The sequence below is a fragment of the Ctenocephalides felis genome, unplaced genomic scaffold (assembly GCF_003426905.1).
Source record: "Ctenocephalides felis isolate EL2017-DRISC unplaced genomic scaffold, ASM342690v1 CF-g0.4_SCAFFOLD_03572, whole genome shotgun sequence".
Classification (NCBI taxonomy): Eukaryota; Metazoa; Arthropoda; class Insecta; order Siphonaptera; family Pulicidae; genus Ctenocephalides; species Ctenocephalides felis.
In genome coordinates this window covers 46,524,428-46,545,511 of record NW_020539726.1, presented here as the reverse complement: position 1 = coordinate 46,545,511, position 21,084 = coordinate 46,524,428, and the positions used below count along the sequence as shown (strand labels likewise).

General features: G+C 30.7%; 2 protein-coding genes across 2 annotated transcripts; one reads left to right on the top strand and one right to left on the bottom strand.

The window, feature by feature from the left end:
* Window positions 1-123: 123 nt before the first annotated feature.
* On the top strand, window positions 124-3,829 carry LOC113388607 (putative uncharacterized protein DDB_G0282499). The gene is made up of 3 exons (XM_026625970.1): window positions 124-174; window positions 2,816-3,052; window positions 3,332-3,829. Exons 1-3 carry the CDS (start codon window positions 124-126, stop codon window positions 3,827-3,829), a joined length of 786 nt encoding a protein of 261 aa, XP_026481755.1.
* Window positions 3,830-5,117: 1,288 nt separating this feature from the next.
* On the bottom strand, window positions 5,118-19,673 carry LOC113388606. The gene is made up of 16 exons (XM_026625969.1): window positions 19,602-19,673; window positions 19,190-19,312; window positions 19,000-19,067; window positions 17,751-17,849; window positions 17,521-17,611; window positions 15,255-15,491; window positions 15,052-15,180; window positions 14,904-14,989; window positions 14,715-14,840; window positions 14,403-14,657; window positions 13,941-14,039; window positions 13,719-13,873; window positions 13,357-13,655; window positions 13,105-13,236; window positions 12,368-12,568; window positions 5,118-5,158 (listed from the first exon to the last, which is right to left on the bottom strand). Exons 1-15 carry the CDS (start codon window positions 19,671-19,673, stop codon window positions 12,380-12,382), a joined length of 2,160 nt encoding a protein of 719 aa, XP_026481754.1. The 3' UTR covers window positions 5,118-5,158; window positions 12,368-12,379.
* Window positions 19,674-21,084: the final 1,411 nt, after the last annotated feature.

The window sequence follows — 21,084 nt, the reverse complement described above, 5'->3', positions numbered from 1 at the left end:
AATTTATTGAACATTACTACCAAATAACTAACTGTTTATTTCAATTATTCATTTTCCTACATGTCATCGACTTGTAATTACAATAATTTGTAATTTATAAATAAACGACGCCATGCGTAAAAAATGGCACAAAAGCGTAATGGGTCATTTATTGGAACAAATAAAAATGAAAATGTATAAAATATATAGCATATATTGTTTAGAACAACATTAATAATTGTGTCATATACGATATTAGAAAATTCTAACTGTAAAATCGACATGAATTGATTTTAACGATAAAACAGTACAATTTTATATCGAGATTAGTATTTGAGGAAAGTTCGACAGTTGAATGTCGTAATTTGGTACACTAAAAAATAAGTTAATTAAATAAAATAATTGTTCATTAATAATAATCAGTTATGTTAGGAATTATATTTTCTTTATATTTAAACAAATAAAAATAAAAGTGCAAGTGTTACTAAATATACAAATCATAATTAATTAAAGTGAAGTGCAAGTAGAAATCGCACACCGAGGTATTTCTGTTAAAACAAACATTAATTTTGATTTTAAGGTTTTTCCAGCCGAAATTAATTTCATAAAATAATCAATTTTAATATTTATCGTTGATAAATGCAAGCTAAAAATAACAAACTCAAAATCTGTAAAAGTATGTCTCTATTTAATTGCAAAGTGCGGGCAAAGTATTTAGAGTAGTTTGTTCAAGAATTTGTTATTATTTCAAAATTTTCTAAGAAATATGATCAATTTTAGTATTTTCCAACACAGTATAGGCATTAGAGAGTGACATACTCAAATTACAGTATTCCAGTGCATATAGTATAATATAAATAATTTGTTAAACTGCAAATTATCACGAGTGCTAATGTTTTTGAGGGTACATTGTTCAAGTATTTCTAAATATTTTAAAATTTTCTGAGAAAACTTATTGATTTCAGTATTTTTTATCATAGTATTTATATTGGAAAGTATCATACTGCAGTTTCAAAATTCTAGTATGATTATTGTATTTTTAAAATTAGTCAAACTACTAGATGTTCTAATAATTGTGGACTATATATTTTGAGTACTTTGTTCGAGTTTATCTTAATATTTTGAAATTTTCCAAGAAAACTCATCCATTTTAAAACTTTTTGTCATAGTATAAGTCTCGAAGAGTAACATACTCAAATTACAGCAATCCAGTTTTAATAGTATTATTTTGAAAAATAGTCAATCTGCAGAATATTTTAAATTAGAATGTCATAAATTGAGTATTTACTCTAGTATTTCTTAATATTTTGAAATTTTCCACTAAAATTTATCATTATTAGTATTTACACAAAATGTATAGTACGACACTAATTAATAACATTTTTATTTCAAATATTTTTTAAAATTACACTATTTATACTAGCATGCTGGAATTTGAGTATGTCACTTCTTAGTGCATCTACTAAAACAACAAATACTAAAATAGATATGTTTTCTTGGAAAATTTCAAAATATCAACAATTACTCACACCAAGTACCCAGAAATACCTATAACTTATTTATAATTTTTTAGGCACGGCAATTAATTTTCCGATGATGAAGTTGATATATTTTTGCATCAATTTACTTCTGCTGATGCAAATAATTAAACCGAATGCCAACATCGAAAAAAACTTTACATATTCGATAAAGTACACCAATGACGAACAAAACAGCAACTCGTCAATAGAAAATCGTGGATTTATTACCGATTATTTAGTTAATCCAGTAACTAACCTTTTTAGTGGGATTTATGCAGGTGGAACAAAAGTAAACAAGGTAATTATGAAAGTGGTATTTGCCTTAAGATAAATTGCACAAACTTGATAAATATTACTAGAATACAGATAATGAATAATATGTCCTAATTATAGCATAGCTGTAAATTTTGCTAGATTGTTTTGTTTATAAGACAATTCCTCAAAATTTTTTATTTTTTATATAAAATATAATTAAAAACGAGCAGGAAAATCGTTTTCCTCTCTTCGAGCTCTTTTCAATGATATGTCACATGAAATGTTGCTCGAGATTTGCCTATCGGCAAGTTGCTATTCTATTCGCTTAATAAATACACAGTGTATGTCTCAAGTGAGCGACCTTTCATTTGTTATTTAAGCAAGTGTAAATAATCGACTTAATCAAATAGAACTGATATTTAGCAAATTTTGGGACAAAATTGTGTCATTGATAACACAAATAACCTAAATTTATGCTTTAAATAAAAACGGGACTCTACTACATGCAAAGTCTTTCCTTTCTTTACAAAAATGAACTACTATCATATATAATAATCATTGTCATATAATATAACTTATATTTTACAACACATATAGAAATCGTTATTTTTAACTCAATTTGTGCGTTAATAACAAAACAACAGCAACTTGCCTCAAGGCAAATCTCTAACAACATTTTGCATGTGACATATCATTGAAAAGGGCTCGAAGAGAAGAATACGAATTTAGTATTTGCTTTCATTAATACTTCATTACAAATTCAAAATATGAATTATTATTAAACTGAATTTGTGACTAAACTAAGCACATTTAGCATGCGAATATAATTCGAAAAGAGGATCACAAATTTATAATTGTTTTTATTTGACACGTCACACGTCACAACAGCAACTTGCCAGTAGGCAAATCCCAGACAACATTTTGCATGTGACATATCAATGAAAAGGGCTCGAAGAGAGCAATACGAATGTAGTACTAGTTTTCATTTATACTTCACAACAAAATTATTATTTTTCTTAAGACTAATGCCACTCACACCTAGTACTTTTTTATTTTTTTAGGACAGCCAATATGTTCAAACAACCACAACAACACGTCGCCCCTACATTTTGGCCTACAATCCCTTCTATTACAATTTGAACCATAATTACGACTTGTCTAAAAGTGATGAAAGTGATGAAGAAACTTCTTCTGATGAAGATGACGATGTTAATGCAAGTGAAGAGGAACAAGTCAGCGGAGAAGAGTCCTTCAGTCAAGAATCGGAAAGTCAATATGAAAGCAGTGTCGAAGTAACAGTAAGGGATATCCGTTTTTGTCATTCCCATAAGGTTGAGAAGAATAGCAAAAATTGTATTAAATTGTCTGAATATGTTGTATATGGTATGAATATGTTGTAAATGTCTGAAAATATTGTAAAAAGTCTCAAAAAAAGTGAAGCTTTCGTAAGAAATATAAAAACATAGAACACAAAGTCTGTATCAAAAAAACACTTTGCGTCCCCTAAAAATGTACGATTACGAATATTCATATCAAAGTTGTTCAAAATTTTTCTTACGACAATCGTTTTATTTCAGCAACCACCCTTAAAAAAGCCGAATACACCCACAAGACGACCAAATCGTCCAAATTTCAGCACGAGGCGTCCAAATTATGGCCAAAACGATAAATATGACAATTTCAACACACATCGGCCTTCTGCAAGTTCAGACTTTGACACCATAAATTTAAGCACAAGTTTCAATCCGTACCAGCAAAAACCAAACAAGCACCAATACCACAATATAAATTACCACAACAGTCAAGAATCGGATTTCGAGTCCATTCAAGACTTCCAGAATAATCGGAGACCTCAAAATAGACCACAAAATTGGAACCATCAGAATAACGACTGGGCTCACCAAAGTTCTAATAACAAGCCGCAGAATTCTAGACCTCAAAATCCAAGACCACAAAATCCAAGACCTCAAAATCCAACAACAAGTTCTAAGCCGGCAACAACATCATCGGAAAGTAGTGAAGAACAAGATGACTCTAATATTTTGAACAAATGGAAAGCATGGTCGAAACTGTGATTTCTGACTTTAGTGATGCATTTTTGACTAGAGAAGAAAATTTGGAAAATACCAAGAAAAACTTAACGCAAGCACAGATGAAAGATGGTGTAAATATACCCCAATCTAGGAAAAGACTCAGTGCAGTAAAAAATCCAACAAAACAGGGTTTAATAGGTGATTTGGAGACCCAAATTTGACGCTAGTGAAACGCCAAACGGGCAAAATATCTGTGATGGATTCCAAAAGCAAAAACACACTTACTAAAGGAAATTTAGAATTTAAATATGAAACAGTATCACGCAAACCAGGCAAACCAGAATTTAAGACCAAAAGTGTACCAAAAACTAGAAAAGCCAGAAGTACTTCTGGGCGTAGTCATAAGCGACAAATGCTCTTTGAAGGATTTTTTGGCGACTACGAAGACGACGACAATACCCAATTTACTGCAGAAACTGAAAACGCACCAGGTAAACCAATTTTAAACACCAAAACCGTAATAATTTCCAATAATTACAAAAAATACATTTACCCAGGTTGGTTCGACACCATTTACGACTTCTCGAAATTGCTAGCACCATCTTACAACGACCTGCTGATACCAAGATGGCTGTACGGACTGTTTTTCGATAAATCAAAGGATAATGGAGATAAGTTGACGCAAAATGTTGTTGCAACTAATAATAATAATAATGATGGGAATATTGTTAGTAATTTGATCGATGACACAACTACTAAACCGTGGTACAGCACAATTTTTAAGCCTGTATCAGAGTATGTCTCGAGTGAGTATTAATATAGAGGTGACAGTATGGTAGATGAGAAATTACCCAAACGAAAAAGTCTTGATAAATTACGTTAAAATATTGAATATTGTTAATATAAGTTTAGATAAATCAATTGGTCAAATTAATTATCTATTTTAATACATTAAATTAAATTTTGCATTCATACGACAAATAAAAAATTACTGGATGACAAAGTTTTTTTTTACATTATTTTCAGACACGTTATCCGCAAATTACCAAGACGAATTCTCCAACAATCTACCAGGAGACGAATTTCTATTAAATCGCTATCGACCTCATAATTCCAAAGAAAAGCGAAAAACTTACGAAGGCTATCAACTTTTGCAGATTTTACCAAAAGGATTCTACGTTCTCGAAATCATGCTCGATTTGTACGACGCTTCGCAGGTCAGTAGAACATTTTTTTTATAAAAAAATTAAACTTACCATCTTTGTTATTCTTCAGGAGACCAACATCCAGTGGTGGACTGGTAGACCTAAATTAAATAAAATTATAGACGTCCTGGTACCTCCTGAGTTGCTGAACAACTTCAAAATGCATCTGCAACATCAAAATGTAGAATTCGATATTAAAATTAGAGATATGCAGGTAATAATAAACGTAATGATATATATTAAGAAATGTTTGATATAAATTGTAGGCAAAACTCGAACAATATTTTGCATACGACATATCAATTAAAAGGGCTCGAAGAGAGGAATACGAATTAAGTGTTCATTTTTATTTATATTTTATAGCAAAAATTTTAATTTATAAATGTCTCATTTAGCATACACTTCAAGCTGAAAATCCAAGAATGTCGAAAAGGCACAAATCGTCCTTAATGTACACGCAAGGTAAATTCACTTTAAAAAAACATATTTAAACCATTTTTTAAAAATGTTTATTTATACTTTATATTTTCAGGACACCCCTTAACCTGGTACAGATATCACAGATATTTAGACATCGAAAAATATCTAAAATATCTTTCAGTTCGATATCCGAGTTTGATTAAAGTCGAAACTATTGGAAGAAGTTACGAAGGCAGATCTTTGCTAATAGCCAAAGTAATAAATTACTAGTAAATATGTATATACACATAAATCTAATAAAATATTTGTTATTTATTCTAGATATCGAAACCTGCGCAAAAGCTGCACGCTTCCCAAAAGTCGATAACAAATTCGAACAAAGAAAATCGCCACATTGACCCCACCGATATCGATACTGCCGATAATATCGATACCAGCATACAACAATCGAATTCTGATATTTTGCGACAGAAAGATTTGGACGATTATATTCGATATAGTGCTGAAAATATCGATAAAGATAGAAAGGGATTGATGGAGGATGATAATAAATATTTCGATCAATTCGAACGCGATGTGTTCGATACTGACATTTTGCAGAGACAAAGGGATCAATATTTTAGAGATATGAGAAGCATAAATGAAGACAATGATAGTGTAAGTATTAATAGATAAGACTATTTAATATTTTTGCCACAAAATTCAATTTGTTAAATTTATGTTTTCTCCAAGTGTCGTTTTTGACGAGCTCTTCAGGCTAAAATGCGTGCACTAGAATCTGACAAATTATGTATGTAGTATATGAATATGTCTACTAAAATGCTATGTACTTGATTTTGCTGCTGTTTTTCCAAAATTTTAAAATATGACAAATTTAGTGATGAAGTACAAATTTAGAGAGTAGATTTAAGAATGCTGTTATAAAGAGCTCTGCAGGCCGTTTTTTGTTACCACATGGTTGAAATTTGAGTATGTTATTTATTAGAATGTCTATTTTATTGGTATACTTTGATTTATAAATCTTTTCTAACAAAATTTTTAAATATTAATAATTTTATTAACAAAGTTCCTAAAAAATGTCTTAGAATTTAGTAATGAAGTACATAACGAGTATAGATATTAACAATATTTTAAAGAGCTCTATAGGGTGCTTTTTTTTCGCCACAATGTTGAAATTTGAGTACGTTATTTAATATAATGTCTACTTTATTGTTATATAATAATTTATAAATCTTTACTAACAAAATTCTGAGATGTTAATAATTTTATAAACAAAAATCATGGGAAATGTAAGTCTTTGCGACTAACAATAGTTTAGTCCACTTTTAGAGAAAATTGTAACAATTCATATAGTCGGTTTTGATGAGCTCTTTAGGCTGCACCGTTTGCACAATATTGTTGCAAATTTAGTATGTAATATATAGGATTATTTACTAAAATGTTATGTACTTAATTCGGCAAGTTTTCATCCATAATTTTGAAACATCAACAAAATTGTGAGTGTACAAAATTATGAAATTATAAAATTATATATGTGATAACTTTGAAACCATTCGTTTAATATAATTGGTGTATTTGGCAAATTTATACAAAATTAACTTATCTACAAATTTTTGTAACAGTTAACAACCCTAGAGCAACTATAAAGTTTAAAACGCAGAATGAAATGAAATTTCAATAAAAAAATTTTTTTTACTCTATATGCTCTAACTTCTAAACCAATAGATTTATTTGAATAATGAATTTTACAAAATGCTTTGAAATTAAATCATATATAATATTGCCTAATATTAATATGCCCTACAGCAACGCGGTCTATTATAAAACTCATTTGAAAAAATATTAGGTGTACAACTTTGCTTCCGCCATTATTTTGAGGAACTTATATTGCAAAAACGGCAAAAGCAAAGTTGTAATCGCAACCAGTGAAGATGCACTAATTTATTATACAAGCCATAACTTTAAAACCATTTGTTTAATGTAAATCATATATTTGGCAAATTTGGTCAAAATTAATTAATCTACGAACATTTCTAAGGATAAATAGTCCTAGAGCAACTCGGTATATTTTAAAATTGCAATTGAAATGCAACGAATAATTTGAGCTTGTTAGTATACTAGTTTCCAAAGTACAAGTATACTAGTTTCCAAACAAACTTTACTATGTCAAAGATTTTCGTCATACGTTGTGCATGGAAATCTTGCTTTGTAACTTACTATAGCACTTTATTTTTTGGGTGCATTAATTTGCTTTATCTCTTGTAACTTCTGACTTATACAGAATTAATTAATCTATAATATTGTTTAATATCACCAAACCCTACAGCAACTCGGTATACTTTAAAATATTATCTTAAAATATAAATTTAATCTCAGAGCATCAATTGTGCATTTACTTCTGCGATTTTGACAAACTCCTCAAAACAAAGTATTTGATTTAAAGAGTTGTAAATTGAGTATGTATTATATGAGTTTGTGTATTAAAATTCTATGTACCTAATTTGAAAAGTTTTCTTACAAAATTTTGAAATAGAGATAGATTTATAAGCAAGGGCATAAAATTTTCTTAGAAAAAATATTCTATGCGTCGCTTTTGACGAGCTCTTCAGACTTCACCGTTTGAACTACAGTATTGCAAATTGAGTATACACGTATAGTACACAAATATGTCTACTGAAATGCAATGTACTTAATTCGCCAAGTTTTCGGACAATATTGTGAAATATACATATATTTAACAAATTTTGTCCAATTTTCAGATTCTAAGAATGCAAAGAATTCCAACAAAATACAGTTATATGCCCAGCAAATATTATAGGCCTAAGAAAAAGGTGCAAAAACCTGGAATATTAATCTTGGCCAATATTCACGGAAACGAATGGATTTCCAATTCGGTTGCCTTGTGGTTTATAAAGTCTTTGGTGGAAGGTCATGTCGAAAATGGTAAGATAAAAACGAATTTTATGTTTACAGTCAATCTGAATCGTTTGACAGTGAAATGGGAAAAAGTATCTGTGTTTGCTTACAGCTAGTTTATTTTGAATTCGGTCAGTGATATTTTTATATCATGAGACTTTATTTTGATTTTGCAAATTGTCATGTCAACTTTTTGTCAGTAGAGTTTTTCATTCTAGATTTGATTTAGTTGTTAGTAGTGTTCATATTTACCATTCACACCCAAATTTTGTTCATAAAACTAATTAAATACATTTGTACTACAAATATTTACATAACGCTTACCATGCGTATCCCAGCCTAAGTGAAAATGTATGAAAAAGCGTCGAGTTAGGTTCGGACGACATGGTAAGCACTCGTGATTTTTTTTAGAATTTAATTGATTAAGTCAATTATTTACAAAGTTTATGCAACTTGCCTTCATAAATTAACATTTACACCTAGTTTTTATTAAAAATATCTTTCTCAGGCATTCCAAGAGACATGGATATGTTGGAAAAATGCGACTGGTATATAATGCCGGTGGTAAATCCTGATGGCTACGAATATTCACATTCCAAGGACAGATTTTGGACAAAATCCAAATCTTTGTACAACATAAATGACGATAAGAGTTCCAGTTGGAATTTAGAAAAATTAATTGGATGGTAATAAAGCATTTGACTGTATTTAAGAATTCTCAGTCAATATTTATTTTATTTGAAGGAATTTTTATCCGTGGTTAAAACAATCACCGGAGAAATCTTCGACGGAAAAATGCATCGGAGTCGATTTGGAGCATAATTTTGGGTTGAACGTTGAAGGAACAAATAGGTATGTAAATAAAATTTAAAATAAGTATTAAATTAATTGCATCATTAAATTATTTATTATTTTATCTTAAGTTTAAACTTTATAAAATAATTATTTCAAGATCAATTTTCATAAAAACTGATGTTCAATTTCAAGTCCAATGATGAATTTTGTGGTAAAATATTCAATAAAATAGAATTAGATTAGAAAAATAAGTTAATTCCTAAAAATGTATCGTGGTATTAATTATTTATTTATTTTTTGTTACATTTTAGATGTTCAGATACATACAGCGGTCCAAATATTTTTTCTGAACCAGAAACAAAGGCCATCGCCCAATTTATGGCCAAACGTAAAAACAAGATCAAGGTAAATATATAAAAAATAAATTACTTTTCCATTTTTGTTACAATTATTTTCTAAAATTTAGATGTCAAAATTTTAAAATCCTTTCACCACGAGATTAATAGCAATTTGCCATTAAGCAATTCTCGAATAAAATTTTGCATGTGACATATCAATGAAAAGGGCTCAAAACGAGCGACAAACATTTAATATTTGTTTTTTACTATTTTTTTAGTGTTAGTATTAGTATTTTTAGTATTTAATTTAGTATTTAAATATATAAATATTGAACTAGCAACTTGCCAATAGGCATATCTCAATTATTATGTGATATATCAATTAATAGGTCTCAAAAAGTGGAATACAAATTTAGTACTTATTTTGTTTTATATTTTGTGACAAATCTAAAAATGAGTACTATTATTTAACTAAATTTGTGGCTTAAAAATAGCAACTTGCCTGAAGGCAAATCTCAAACAGCATTTTGTATGTGGCATATCATTGAAGAGCTCGAAAAGAGCAATACGAATTTAGTATTTGTTTCTATTTATACTGTAATACCTAAAAGTTTATACTAATATTGACACAACTTAAAAGTGTAATGTGCAACTTGTCAGTAGGCAAATCTTGAACACTATTTTGCATAAGATATATTAATGAAAAGGGCTCGAAGAGAGGAATATGAATTTAGTACTTGTTTTTATTTATATGTTATAACAAAAAGTTTTGTCTATTATATTCTAGCAAAATTTGCAAGGAGCAAAGTTAACAATATTTTTTCTTACTAGATTTTTATATCCCTAAGGGCCTACGGCCAAACTTGGGCCACATTCGACAAAAACCAAGGCAATTCAAACAACCAATTCGGATTCGAATCCAATTTAAATTCGGATGCAATGAGGTTAGCCGGAATTGCTCTAAGGAGCGTTGAACAAGTTCAACAGACGAAATATAAGAGTGAATTAATACATTCCAGAGGTAAAAAACAAAATATTTAAATTTTGAAGTATAACTCAAGCGATTCGATCATTTTCTAGTAGCAATTTTACATAACTGTTCCTTTCACTTTCCATCACTTTTTATTCATCCCTATTCTTTTCTCTTTTTATTTTTCAAGTTTTATTAGTTTTTAAATTGATAATTAATTAATTACTGATTAATTTTATTTCAGGTTCATCATTGGAGTACGCAAGTGACATTTTGTCAATACCATATGTTTACCAGATAAATTTGGCAGACGGATACCACCAAAATGGGTACCTGTTGCCATCTCAAAAAATTAAATCGACGAGCATCGAAATTTGGCAAGGGGTTAAGGCTTTGGCCAAAAATTTATAGATTTAAAAATAACATAATTATAAATAGTTTAAGTATATACTAAGTAGTAATATTTATTTATTAATTGAGAGTAATATTTATCTATAAGATATATATATATATATATATATATATATATATATATATATATATATATATATATATATTATATTAGAATTCGTAAGTATGAACTATTATAATAGTAAAGTGCCCAAATGGTATTATTTTAGTAACATATTATTATTATTGTATACACTAAGAAGTTTCACTTCAATTTTTTTTTCAAATCTAATACCAAACTTGTGTATGGCATCGTGCCTTAAGGCAAATTGTTGGAACTTCCCGTACCGTAATGAAATATTCGAGAAATTTTAAATGTTTTCAAATATATTATTACAAATACTGTAACTTTCATTATTTTTGCTATCTTGTTTTATCTGAGCAAATCAAATGCAAATCACAAATCAATTTATCTCCAGAATATTAACAATCGTCATTTCATTTCGAATTCAATTTCAAAAAAAAAGAGTTGCCTAATTTGCAACAAATTGAAAAAGTGCTCCAGTATAGTCACAGTGTAAACGCATTTGCGAATAATTCTGGGCGACATTTTCACTTACATTGTGCTTAGCTTGGCGGCATTTCCACATTTTTCAATAGTTTTCATAAAATTGGAAAAGTGCTCCAATACATAAACAGTCTAAACGCACTTGGGTAAACATTTGTACCAGAGTGGCGCTTAGACTGTGCTTAGCCTGGGTCATTTCTTGAATTTTTATCCAAAATTACAAAAATATTTTATGGAAAATAAAAAAAGATGTAATATTTTTTATCCTCAAAAGCAATTGTTTTGTCAATACGAGCAGAAAGTTTTTTAGATCATTCAAATCGGACGCTTAGTTCACTCAAAAACTGCCATTTTTTGCACATTTAGCTCTGTATCTTCAAAATGGCGGGACCTGTCTTCGCCAAAAACTAATCACCTCTTCTCCCAATCATTACAAATTGAATGTTTTTTAGATTATTCAATTCCGATACTCCATTCTCTCAAAACCTCGATTTATATTTTCTGCACTCTTTGCTCTTTATCTCCGTAACGGTTGGACCTGCCTTTGCCAAAAACTAATCTCCCTATCAACAGGCATCGAATGTTTTTTGAACTATTCAAATCGGTTGATCCGATTAAAAACTGCATCCATTATATAAACAATTCAATTAACAAAATATACAAAAATGCAAGCATAAGATATTGATGGTACATTTATTAAACACAGCTTTTCGTCATTGACACTAAAAAAATATCTTATTACTTTTTACATATTCAAACTATCGTTAAACACAGCGTTTCCCATGACACTTAAAAAAAAAAGTTGTTACAAATAAAATATAATCGTAGAAAAATAAATATTTTTGTTCTTTTTGCGTTTTTCCTGTTTCATTTTTTATAAATATATCATTGATAAAATCTTAGATGTTGGATCTTGCTGAGGATTAAGGTAAGGGTAAGGGTAAGGGTTGTCTTTTTGGTCCAAAATTCTAAACTTACAGTTGTTTGTCATTATTCGTCTTTCTTGGCGAGTTGCTTGGCCTTGTCATGCGATTGGCAGCAGTCAAAATCTTTAGTCACCTCACAACATTTTTCAGGTTTGTCATCGCATTTATGTTTCAATTTTTTACATTTCAGTTTCTTCTTTTTCGGAGGCTTTCTAGGTGGCAATTCAGGACATGCTCCCCCACAGCTCTCATCCTATACATTTTATTGAAGATTAGTTTCATAAAATATTACTGCAGCAAAATAAATGCTTGCCGAACAAAATACCTATGAGAAGTTTTAAGTTAATAAAAAGTAAGCACTAGTTCATTTAATACATATTGAAACAGACTGCAACATTCTCGGATAATTTACAACATTATCAGATGTATTGTCTACAAATGTTATAAATTGTCTGAAAATGGTAGATTATTAAATTTAGTTCAATCTAGTTCGATGTTAATGCTCAATGTATATTTAGACAAGCAATCTATTACATTTTTTAACAATCTGCAACATTTTCAGACAATTTGCAGAATTTTCATACAATTTCCAACATTTTTAGATTAATCTCCAACATTTTCAAACAGATTGTTTGCAAATGTTGTAAATTGCTCAATCATGTCACAGATTACATTTAAATCGATCTAGTTGAATTATAATGCTTAATGTATCTGCATAATTTTCCACTGATATTAAAATTCAGTTCGATCTAGTTTAATGTTTTTAATCGTTGGCTGCTAATGGCCTACTTTCACTTTTTGCTTTTTTGGTGGTTTACAGCAAGGGTCGCGTTTCTGCTTCTTACATTTGCTCTTCTTCTTCTTGCCCTTCTTATTGGCGCCCTTCTTGCAAACAATCTTAGTCTGATTCTCAGATTTATCCTGTAGAGTTAAAAAAAATCACTACACAGAAAATATGCAGTATAACAACATCGAATGGCTTTTAAATTTTTGAAATAAGAAAGTTAATCATATTAGAAAATGATATTTAATTTCATGTACAATTTTCTGCTTCGGGCAGCAAGGCTCCTTCTTGCAAGCCGGCCTCCTAGACTCCTCGCTCTCCTTGTCCTCAATAAGGCACTTGAGTTTCTTCTCCTTCTTCTTAAAGCATTTAGACTTCTTTTTCTTCTTCTTCTTTTTGCAACACGAAGAGAAGGAGGCCTTTTGAGAACCCGAGCTAAAAAGAGAACTGCTAGCATAGGTGCCGTAGGCCGCCACCTGTTTGGGGCCCTCAAATTGACGGCGCTTCCTGGCCAGGTGACAAGTGGCCGAAGAGGGCAGATGGTGCTGGGCGGAAGCTGAAATAGGAAGATTCGTAATTATTCATATACATTTGAATTGAATTACTTTCGACTACTAACAGTATTTCTTGGTCTTGGCTGCCAGCACAGTCCCACTTGGCGCCCTGGCCGTGCGTCCAAACCCTCCCGAGGTTGATGAACCCATTCCTGGACCAACCTTTTCGTTATCGGAGACAAATTGTTCTACCCCGCTACCGAAGGGCACAAGCTCGGATCTAAAAATAACCAAAATTGATAATGAATAATGATAATGAATATGAATGATATTCATTTTCAACATACCCCTCATTTTCAGCCTCGCAATAGGTTTCAGGTGCATAATCATGAGTTCGCATTCTGTCGTGTGCCTTCAAGCTTGTAGGGATGGATTGTGGTGGAGGGCTAAAATTTATATAGAGCAATCAATTTATATCAGTTATCAATCAATAGTTAAGGAACATATTATAATGATCATATGCAAGATGTAATTTGCTCTTAGTGTCTGTTAGTACTACATGTGAGTTTGTGAGAAAAAGTAGTATGAATGTAAAGTATCAGAATGTAAATCATGATTTTAAATGATACGGCTCAAATAATAATGAACTCAAATAAGAATGTAAGCGAGTAAAATAAATAATGAAATCAATTATTTAAGCAAGTATAACAAATGATGAAAATAAAATATAACAAATGACTTATTAATTATGATAAGGTAATATTGTTGATTATAAAACAATGTAATTATAAATTAATTTAGAGGCTTACTCCGGTGACGTGTCAACCTGCTCGATCGGCGGCGCCGCAAAGTCATCATAAGGATTTCTTTTCGTCATCGCCGTCATCTCGCCAGTGTCGTCGTCACTAGCGATAGTCCTATTGAAATTTGGGCTAAGGTCCTGATTCATAGGTTTAGTCGCATATTCGGCCGCACTGTGCGATACAGAACCACCGCCGCCGCCGCCGTCCTCCTCCGACTCCAACAACTCGCGATTGTAATCTTTGCCATCATCGTCTTCCATTCTAGAAGTACAAATTATTATATTAATACAATCAACATTAAAAGTTATTTTTTATTACTTGGAGTTGTCGTCATACAGCGGCTGCTGCTGCTGCTGCTGCTGCTTCAGGACCATTTTGGAGGGTACTCCTTCACGTTTGCGTGCCAAATATTCGACCCAGTCGCGGCCAGTCATTGCAGCATGCCTGCATATATAATCAACATAGTTGAAAAATTCAAGCTGAATTAGATTATTTTATTAAACCTACCGCATTCTCCTCATGCGCTCCTCATCGATTTGATTTTTCATTGACAGCAACTGCTGCTCAGCAGCAGTCTGCGAGTGCACATATGCCTAAACCAAAATTCCAAATATAAACAAATATACTTGTAAATATACAACACAAATGACCATACTTCATCCAAATGCTTCTTATTGTCCTTATCCTTAGACTCTATTTTTTCCTCTTCCTTCCTCTTGAGCACATGTGCCAAAATAGCGTCTTGAGGGTTCACTTCAGGCATACGAATAACAATCTTGTCATCCTAAAAACATTCAACATGAATTATTTATTACTCATACAACAACTAATAATTCAACGCAATCTTTCAATTTTTACCTTGAAGGCTCTGACCTCCGACCACCACTTGGGCGCGTTCTTGGTCTCGCTCCTCGGGTGTCGCACGAGCGCGGGTTCGGGCGCCTCCTGCACGACCGGCGCCGTCTTCGGCAGCGGTCGCGCCACTTCGGATTCGGCGTCGAAGGCAGCCTCCGCGCCGCTTGCCGTAATAGACTTGGCCGCCGGCGTCGGATCCCATTCCGAATCGGCAAACGCCCGGTCGACGTCGCTGAGTTCCTGAAACAAGTAACAGACAAGAATCATTAAATTATTTATACAACTAATTACTTAATTAATATTAATCGGCTATAAACTTAATAAATTACATAGTTAATAAAATCTTTACCAAACTTGCTTTTTACAACATAATTGCATATGTGGGAGTCGTAATGATTATGACAATATATTAAATTAGAAACTCCCAACACATAAAAAAATATAAATTTTATTCATTATAAAAATATTCTGATATGAAAAATATAAATGACAAGTCCAATTGTTTTTTTACAAATCACTAGCCTGCTTGATTTCCCCACACATATATAATAATAATAAATGGTAGTCTGCCCGAAGGCAGGTCCATGGTGTGAGAGCCACCACAACAAATGATTTCCTGGCCCTTCATCCCATTACCACTATTCCATATCCCCATTTTTTATTTCATGTATTTTTCTTTCCAAACTTCTGTTTCCATGCTTCTTGATCATGTGCTTCGGCTTTCAGTTCCCTGCATTTTCTCTTCTCGCGTAAGTCGTCAATCGTCTGCATTCTTCTCCTTCCCATTCCTTTTATTCCTTCTATTCTACCCTCGACTACGTCGTGTAGGAGACACTCTTTTTGCAAAAGAGGTCCGATCCAGTTTCCTTTCCTTCTCAGAATTGTGCTCAGTAGAGTCCTTTTTTCGCCCACTCTTCTCAGGACTTCTTCATTTGTTACTTTGTCTGTCCACTTTATCTTTTCCATTCGCCTCCAGCACCACAATTCAAAACTCTCGAGGTAGTTTTTATCGACCTTTCTCAGAGTCCATGTCTCCGATCCGTACAGAGCTATGCTCCAGACGTAGCACTTTATTAGTCTCTTCCGTAAGTCAATTCTCAGTTTGCTCGTCAGTAGCGTTCTCTTCTTTCTGAATGCCGCCTTGGCGCTTGCGATCCTTGTCCTGATCTCTTTCGTGTAGTATATATAAGTTATTATTTCTCTGACACCTTCATATCGATCAGTGTCAGCCTCTAATTAGAACTGTATTTGTTAAATTATTGGCAAATGGTGCGAGTTTCAGCAAACTACAAACATTTACAGTCATTTTATTTTTAAACTGGTTGTGATAACCGAAATTTGATTGAACACTGTTTATAGGGCCAGTCAGCCTAGCCAATATGAGAATATAATAAATTTACATTATACTCCCATTATATTGGCATACAGATTGTCATATATTAATCGTTGTAATTAAACAGAATACAACGTATGCTAGAGCAACCATGCCATAGTATATCTAGTAACAAGTTTTTCCTTTACTCTACATCTCTTGTAATAACATTAATGTTTCAGAGTATTATATTCAAATATTCTTAGACTGTAACGTAACAATATAATATAATTCAATATTCAATATATATAAACAATATTATATAATATAATTGCAATTTAATAATTTAAAACGAATAAATGAATATAATATAACACTAATTCTACCTTTCATCTACGTCTCTTGTAATAACATTAATGTTTCAAAGAGTACTAAATTCAAATATTATCAGACTTGAACGTAATAATATTTAATGGTTCAAAATAAATAAATGAATATAACACAACTTCCACCTTTCAACTACATCTATTGTAACAACATAAATGTTTGAAAGAGTATTATATTCAAATATTGTTAGATTTGAACATAACCATATTATTGCAATTTAATAGCTTAAAACGAATAAATGAATATAATGTAAAAGGGATCGTTCAAGTATTACTTAATCAGATTTAGTACAATTATTTACCCCCCTCCATCCCCCTTGTCAGCAAAAGTAAGCAAAGCTGTCACCAAAATATCAACCAAAATAAGCAAATCAAAAGTCCCCCCGCCCCCCATAGTGCTTACGTAATACTTGAGCGGCCCCAAACAAAATTTTCATCTTATCTGCATCTTTTATCAACATTATGAACATGCTTAGCAGAAAAAAGCAGCTCTTTTATAAAATGAGTTTTCAAGAAAGCAAATATAAAATAAAAAAAGGCAAAATTAATTTCCAAATTATATTCTTAGTACCTGTGAAAACTGAGGTACCTCCGGCGGCGGATAGAGTTTCGTCGGAGTGGATTGCAAATTTACATTTCTGAGATCTTGATGTGCGTCAAACCTGTTACATAATAATATATTAATAATGATAAATAAATAAATAAAAACTATAAAAGTATATATAAACCGAAATACAGTTTCAAAATTTAAAACATAAATGAATAAATAATTTTTATTTCATTGTAAGGGCTTGTACACACCCGACATCGTACTCTCGGAGCGACTCGACCTTAGGCAGTTCCGCCTCTAGCTGGGCCTGCTTTTGTTCATGTTCCGACAAAGAAATCTTTTCACTAAAACTGAAAATTCAAATAAAAAATAAGACAAAACTTGGGTGGTAATTTGCCTAAAGGCAAGTTCCAGACATGCGTAGTAATCGACATAAACAAAAAGAATCGACATTTAGCAACTTTCAAAATGGCGATGGTTTAATAAGCCTCTAAGGCGTTAAACTACGTCAGTGAGGTTAGTTTTTATTTTGTAACTAGTTTTTAAAAAAATATGTGCCACGTATACTTATACAAATGAACAATTTTGCATAATTTACATAAACAAAAGCGGAAGAAAGATTATTAGTTCTTACGCGAGAGCTTCTTCGCTATAATGAAATATATAACATTTTACCTTGTATCAAATATTCGACTTTCACAATTACCTGCATAGTTTTCCTTTTGCTTACACATAAAACTAGTAACTACACAAGTATTTTTACAATTTATTAAATTTTTCAAGCATAAAATAACAGAGTATGTCCACATAAAAATCACAACTTAAATGATTGTAAAAAAAACGTCAAATTTAAAACTAAAATGGCCGACAGTTGAACATAACGCAAACAACGCAAATAAATATTTTTAACTCAAAAATTTAATTACTCACAATTTTTTGCATAAATATTGATTAGAATATATTTTTATAGTTCATTATTAATAAAATTTTATTAATCAAGAATATAAATTAGTAAAAGTGACTAACGATTGCTTGCAGATGTAAGCGTAATGTTGTGAACAACTTTTAAAACTTCGGATTTAAAGTGTTCGTCAGAGTTAAATTAAATTTTTAATAATAATACTGTTTGTGAACGTATATGTCGTTAATTATTCACCTATAGTGTTATTTACTAACTTTCTCGTAATTATATATTTAAACATTGTTAAACTTCAACTGAAAGTAATAATTTTATAAATTCACTTTGCTAAAACAGTTTTATTGATTTTAAAAATGAAGAATTATTGCTACCAGTATTAAACGAGTAGATATTAATATTAATTCCTATCTAAAAAGCAACAGTTCATTGTCCGCTTCTTTTATATAAAAGGATAATATTTTGCTCAATGCCGAAAGTTGTAAAAGTTTTGGTCGTCCGGGGTTTCAAACTCTATACATTTGTTCGTTCGTTAACATACGTACTAGTAATATTATTATTGTCAAAATAAATCATTTGCAAACCTTGCTAATCGATTCGGTCCTTTACTTGCAACCGGTTTCTGCAAAGAAAGCGGTAAAACACCGCCATCCTGCAAAAGAATATTTTACATCAATAATAAAATTATATTAATAAACGATTTCTCAAGTCCCTGCAGAACATTCTGTTCAGATAAGATAATAAATAAATTAATAAAGTAATTATTTCAGTTGCCTGAAAGACATTCTGTCCAGCTACGTTAGCAGCAACCGGCGTCCCTGTGTATTGCTGCTGTTGCTGCTGCTGCAGTCTCTGCTGCTGCGCCGCCGCTGTTTTAACAGGCTGACTGCTGCATATCTGAAATGTAAAAGGCCCAATAAGGAAATTTTCTAAATTTCAGTTATTGAGTACATAAATGTAAATTATTAAGCATTATAATTAATAAAAATAAAATAGATTAATTCTATAATATGTATAATTTATTTTATATTTGTGAAAAGTGCCTTTAACGCGTTTTAAATTAGGCTATACACATTTGGACAGGGAAAAATATAATAGCTAGTATAATTTGCACATAAAGTCATGTGTCAATTATCATTTTGATAATTATTAGTTATTTAATATTTTTATTCAATTTATTATTTACCGTCCTCGACGTCGTCGTCGTATGAGCCGAATGGAGCGAAGCAATAATTTTGGCCCCAAAACGTCCCGCCATGGTTTCCAACTAATTTACATTTCTATTTTTTTTGAAAATTTTAAAACTGCTTCTTCATCGATACGTATGTTGCTTTAACTAGTAAATTTATAAAGAATTGTTAAGAAATACAACGGTTTAAAATTTTGAAAAATGTCCGAATACCAAAAATTTTGCAAACCCCGTTTTCGTTTTAGAACTCGCGTCGGATTTTGTTTCCCTTAAAAATAAACCGGCCGCTTGGATATCGGATAAAAAACATAAAAACCCACTTGGATTTCCATTATCATGATTGTTTTTTCTTTGATATGATCCCAGCGGGCCGAATTTATTCATTTTTTCACTCGAAACCACGAAATTGAGGGCGGCTTTGGGTTTAAATTTGGGAAAAAAAATAAGATCACCAAAATTCACGGGGGAGTGCGGCGAGCACAAAAACGCGCGCAACCAAAATCGGGCCAAAAAAAAAATCCTATGGTTTTACAAATTCTAAATTGAAAACTTAATCGTTTTATTAGCGCGGACAGTTATTAAATGTGGATTAATGGTTAAAAATAAAATTGATTATGGGATTCGTGGAATAAAAATTTCGTAAAACAGTTTGACAAAAAAAAAACGAACATGGCGGCCAGGTCCGGATTCAAAATTATCAGTGAGCTGTTTCGGTCCAACACCACGCAAACCCGCAAGGTAAATAACTTAATTATTTAATAATTTTTGGAAAAAATGTATTTTTTCCAAATGTCATTTTTGAAGGTCAAATAGATTTGAATCGGTTCAATCATTATTAGAATTATGATTATTTTACTAGCCGAAATAGTAACAATTATAATAAGCTATTGATTATATTTAATAAATATAATTATTATATTTTATGTATTAACTATATTTGTTCTGATTAGAAGAATATTCAATATAAAATTAATAATTATTGAAACTTCAAGATAGCTATTGCTGAATTTAATTTATTGCTTTGTTTATTATAATAAATTTATATTTTTATATTTATATATTTGTATATATATATATACACGTATATATATATATATATATATATATATATATTGATTATATTTAATAAATATAATTATTATATTTTATGTATTAACTATATTTGTTCTGATTAGAAGAATATTCAATATAAAATTAATAATGATTGAAATTTCAAGATAGCTATTGCTGAATTTAATTTATTGCTTCGTTTATTTATTATAATGAATTTATATCTTTATATTTATATATTTGTATATATATATATATATATATATATTTTCAAATATGCTGTCCTACATATAACTATATATTTATCATTATTAACTATAGTATAATAATGATATACTATTGTTATTGTTGAAAGCTATTGTTATATTTTATGAATATATTTATATTTGTAAATAGTAAGTAACAATATTTGATTAATCAGTTATTAGTC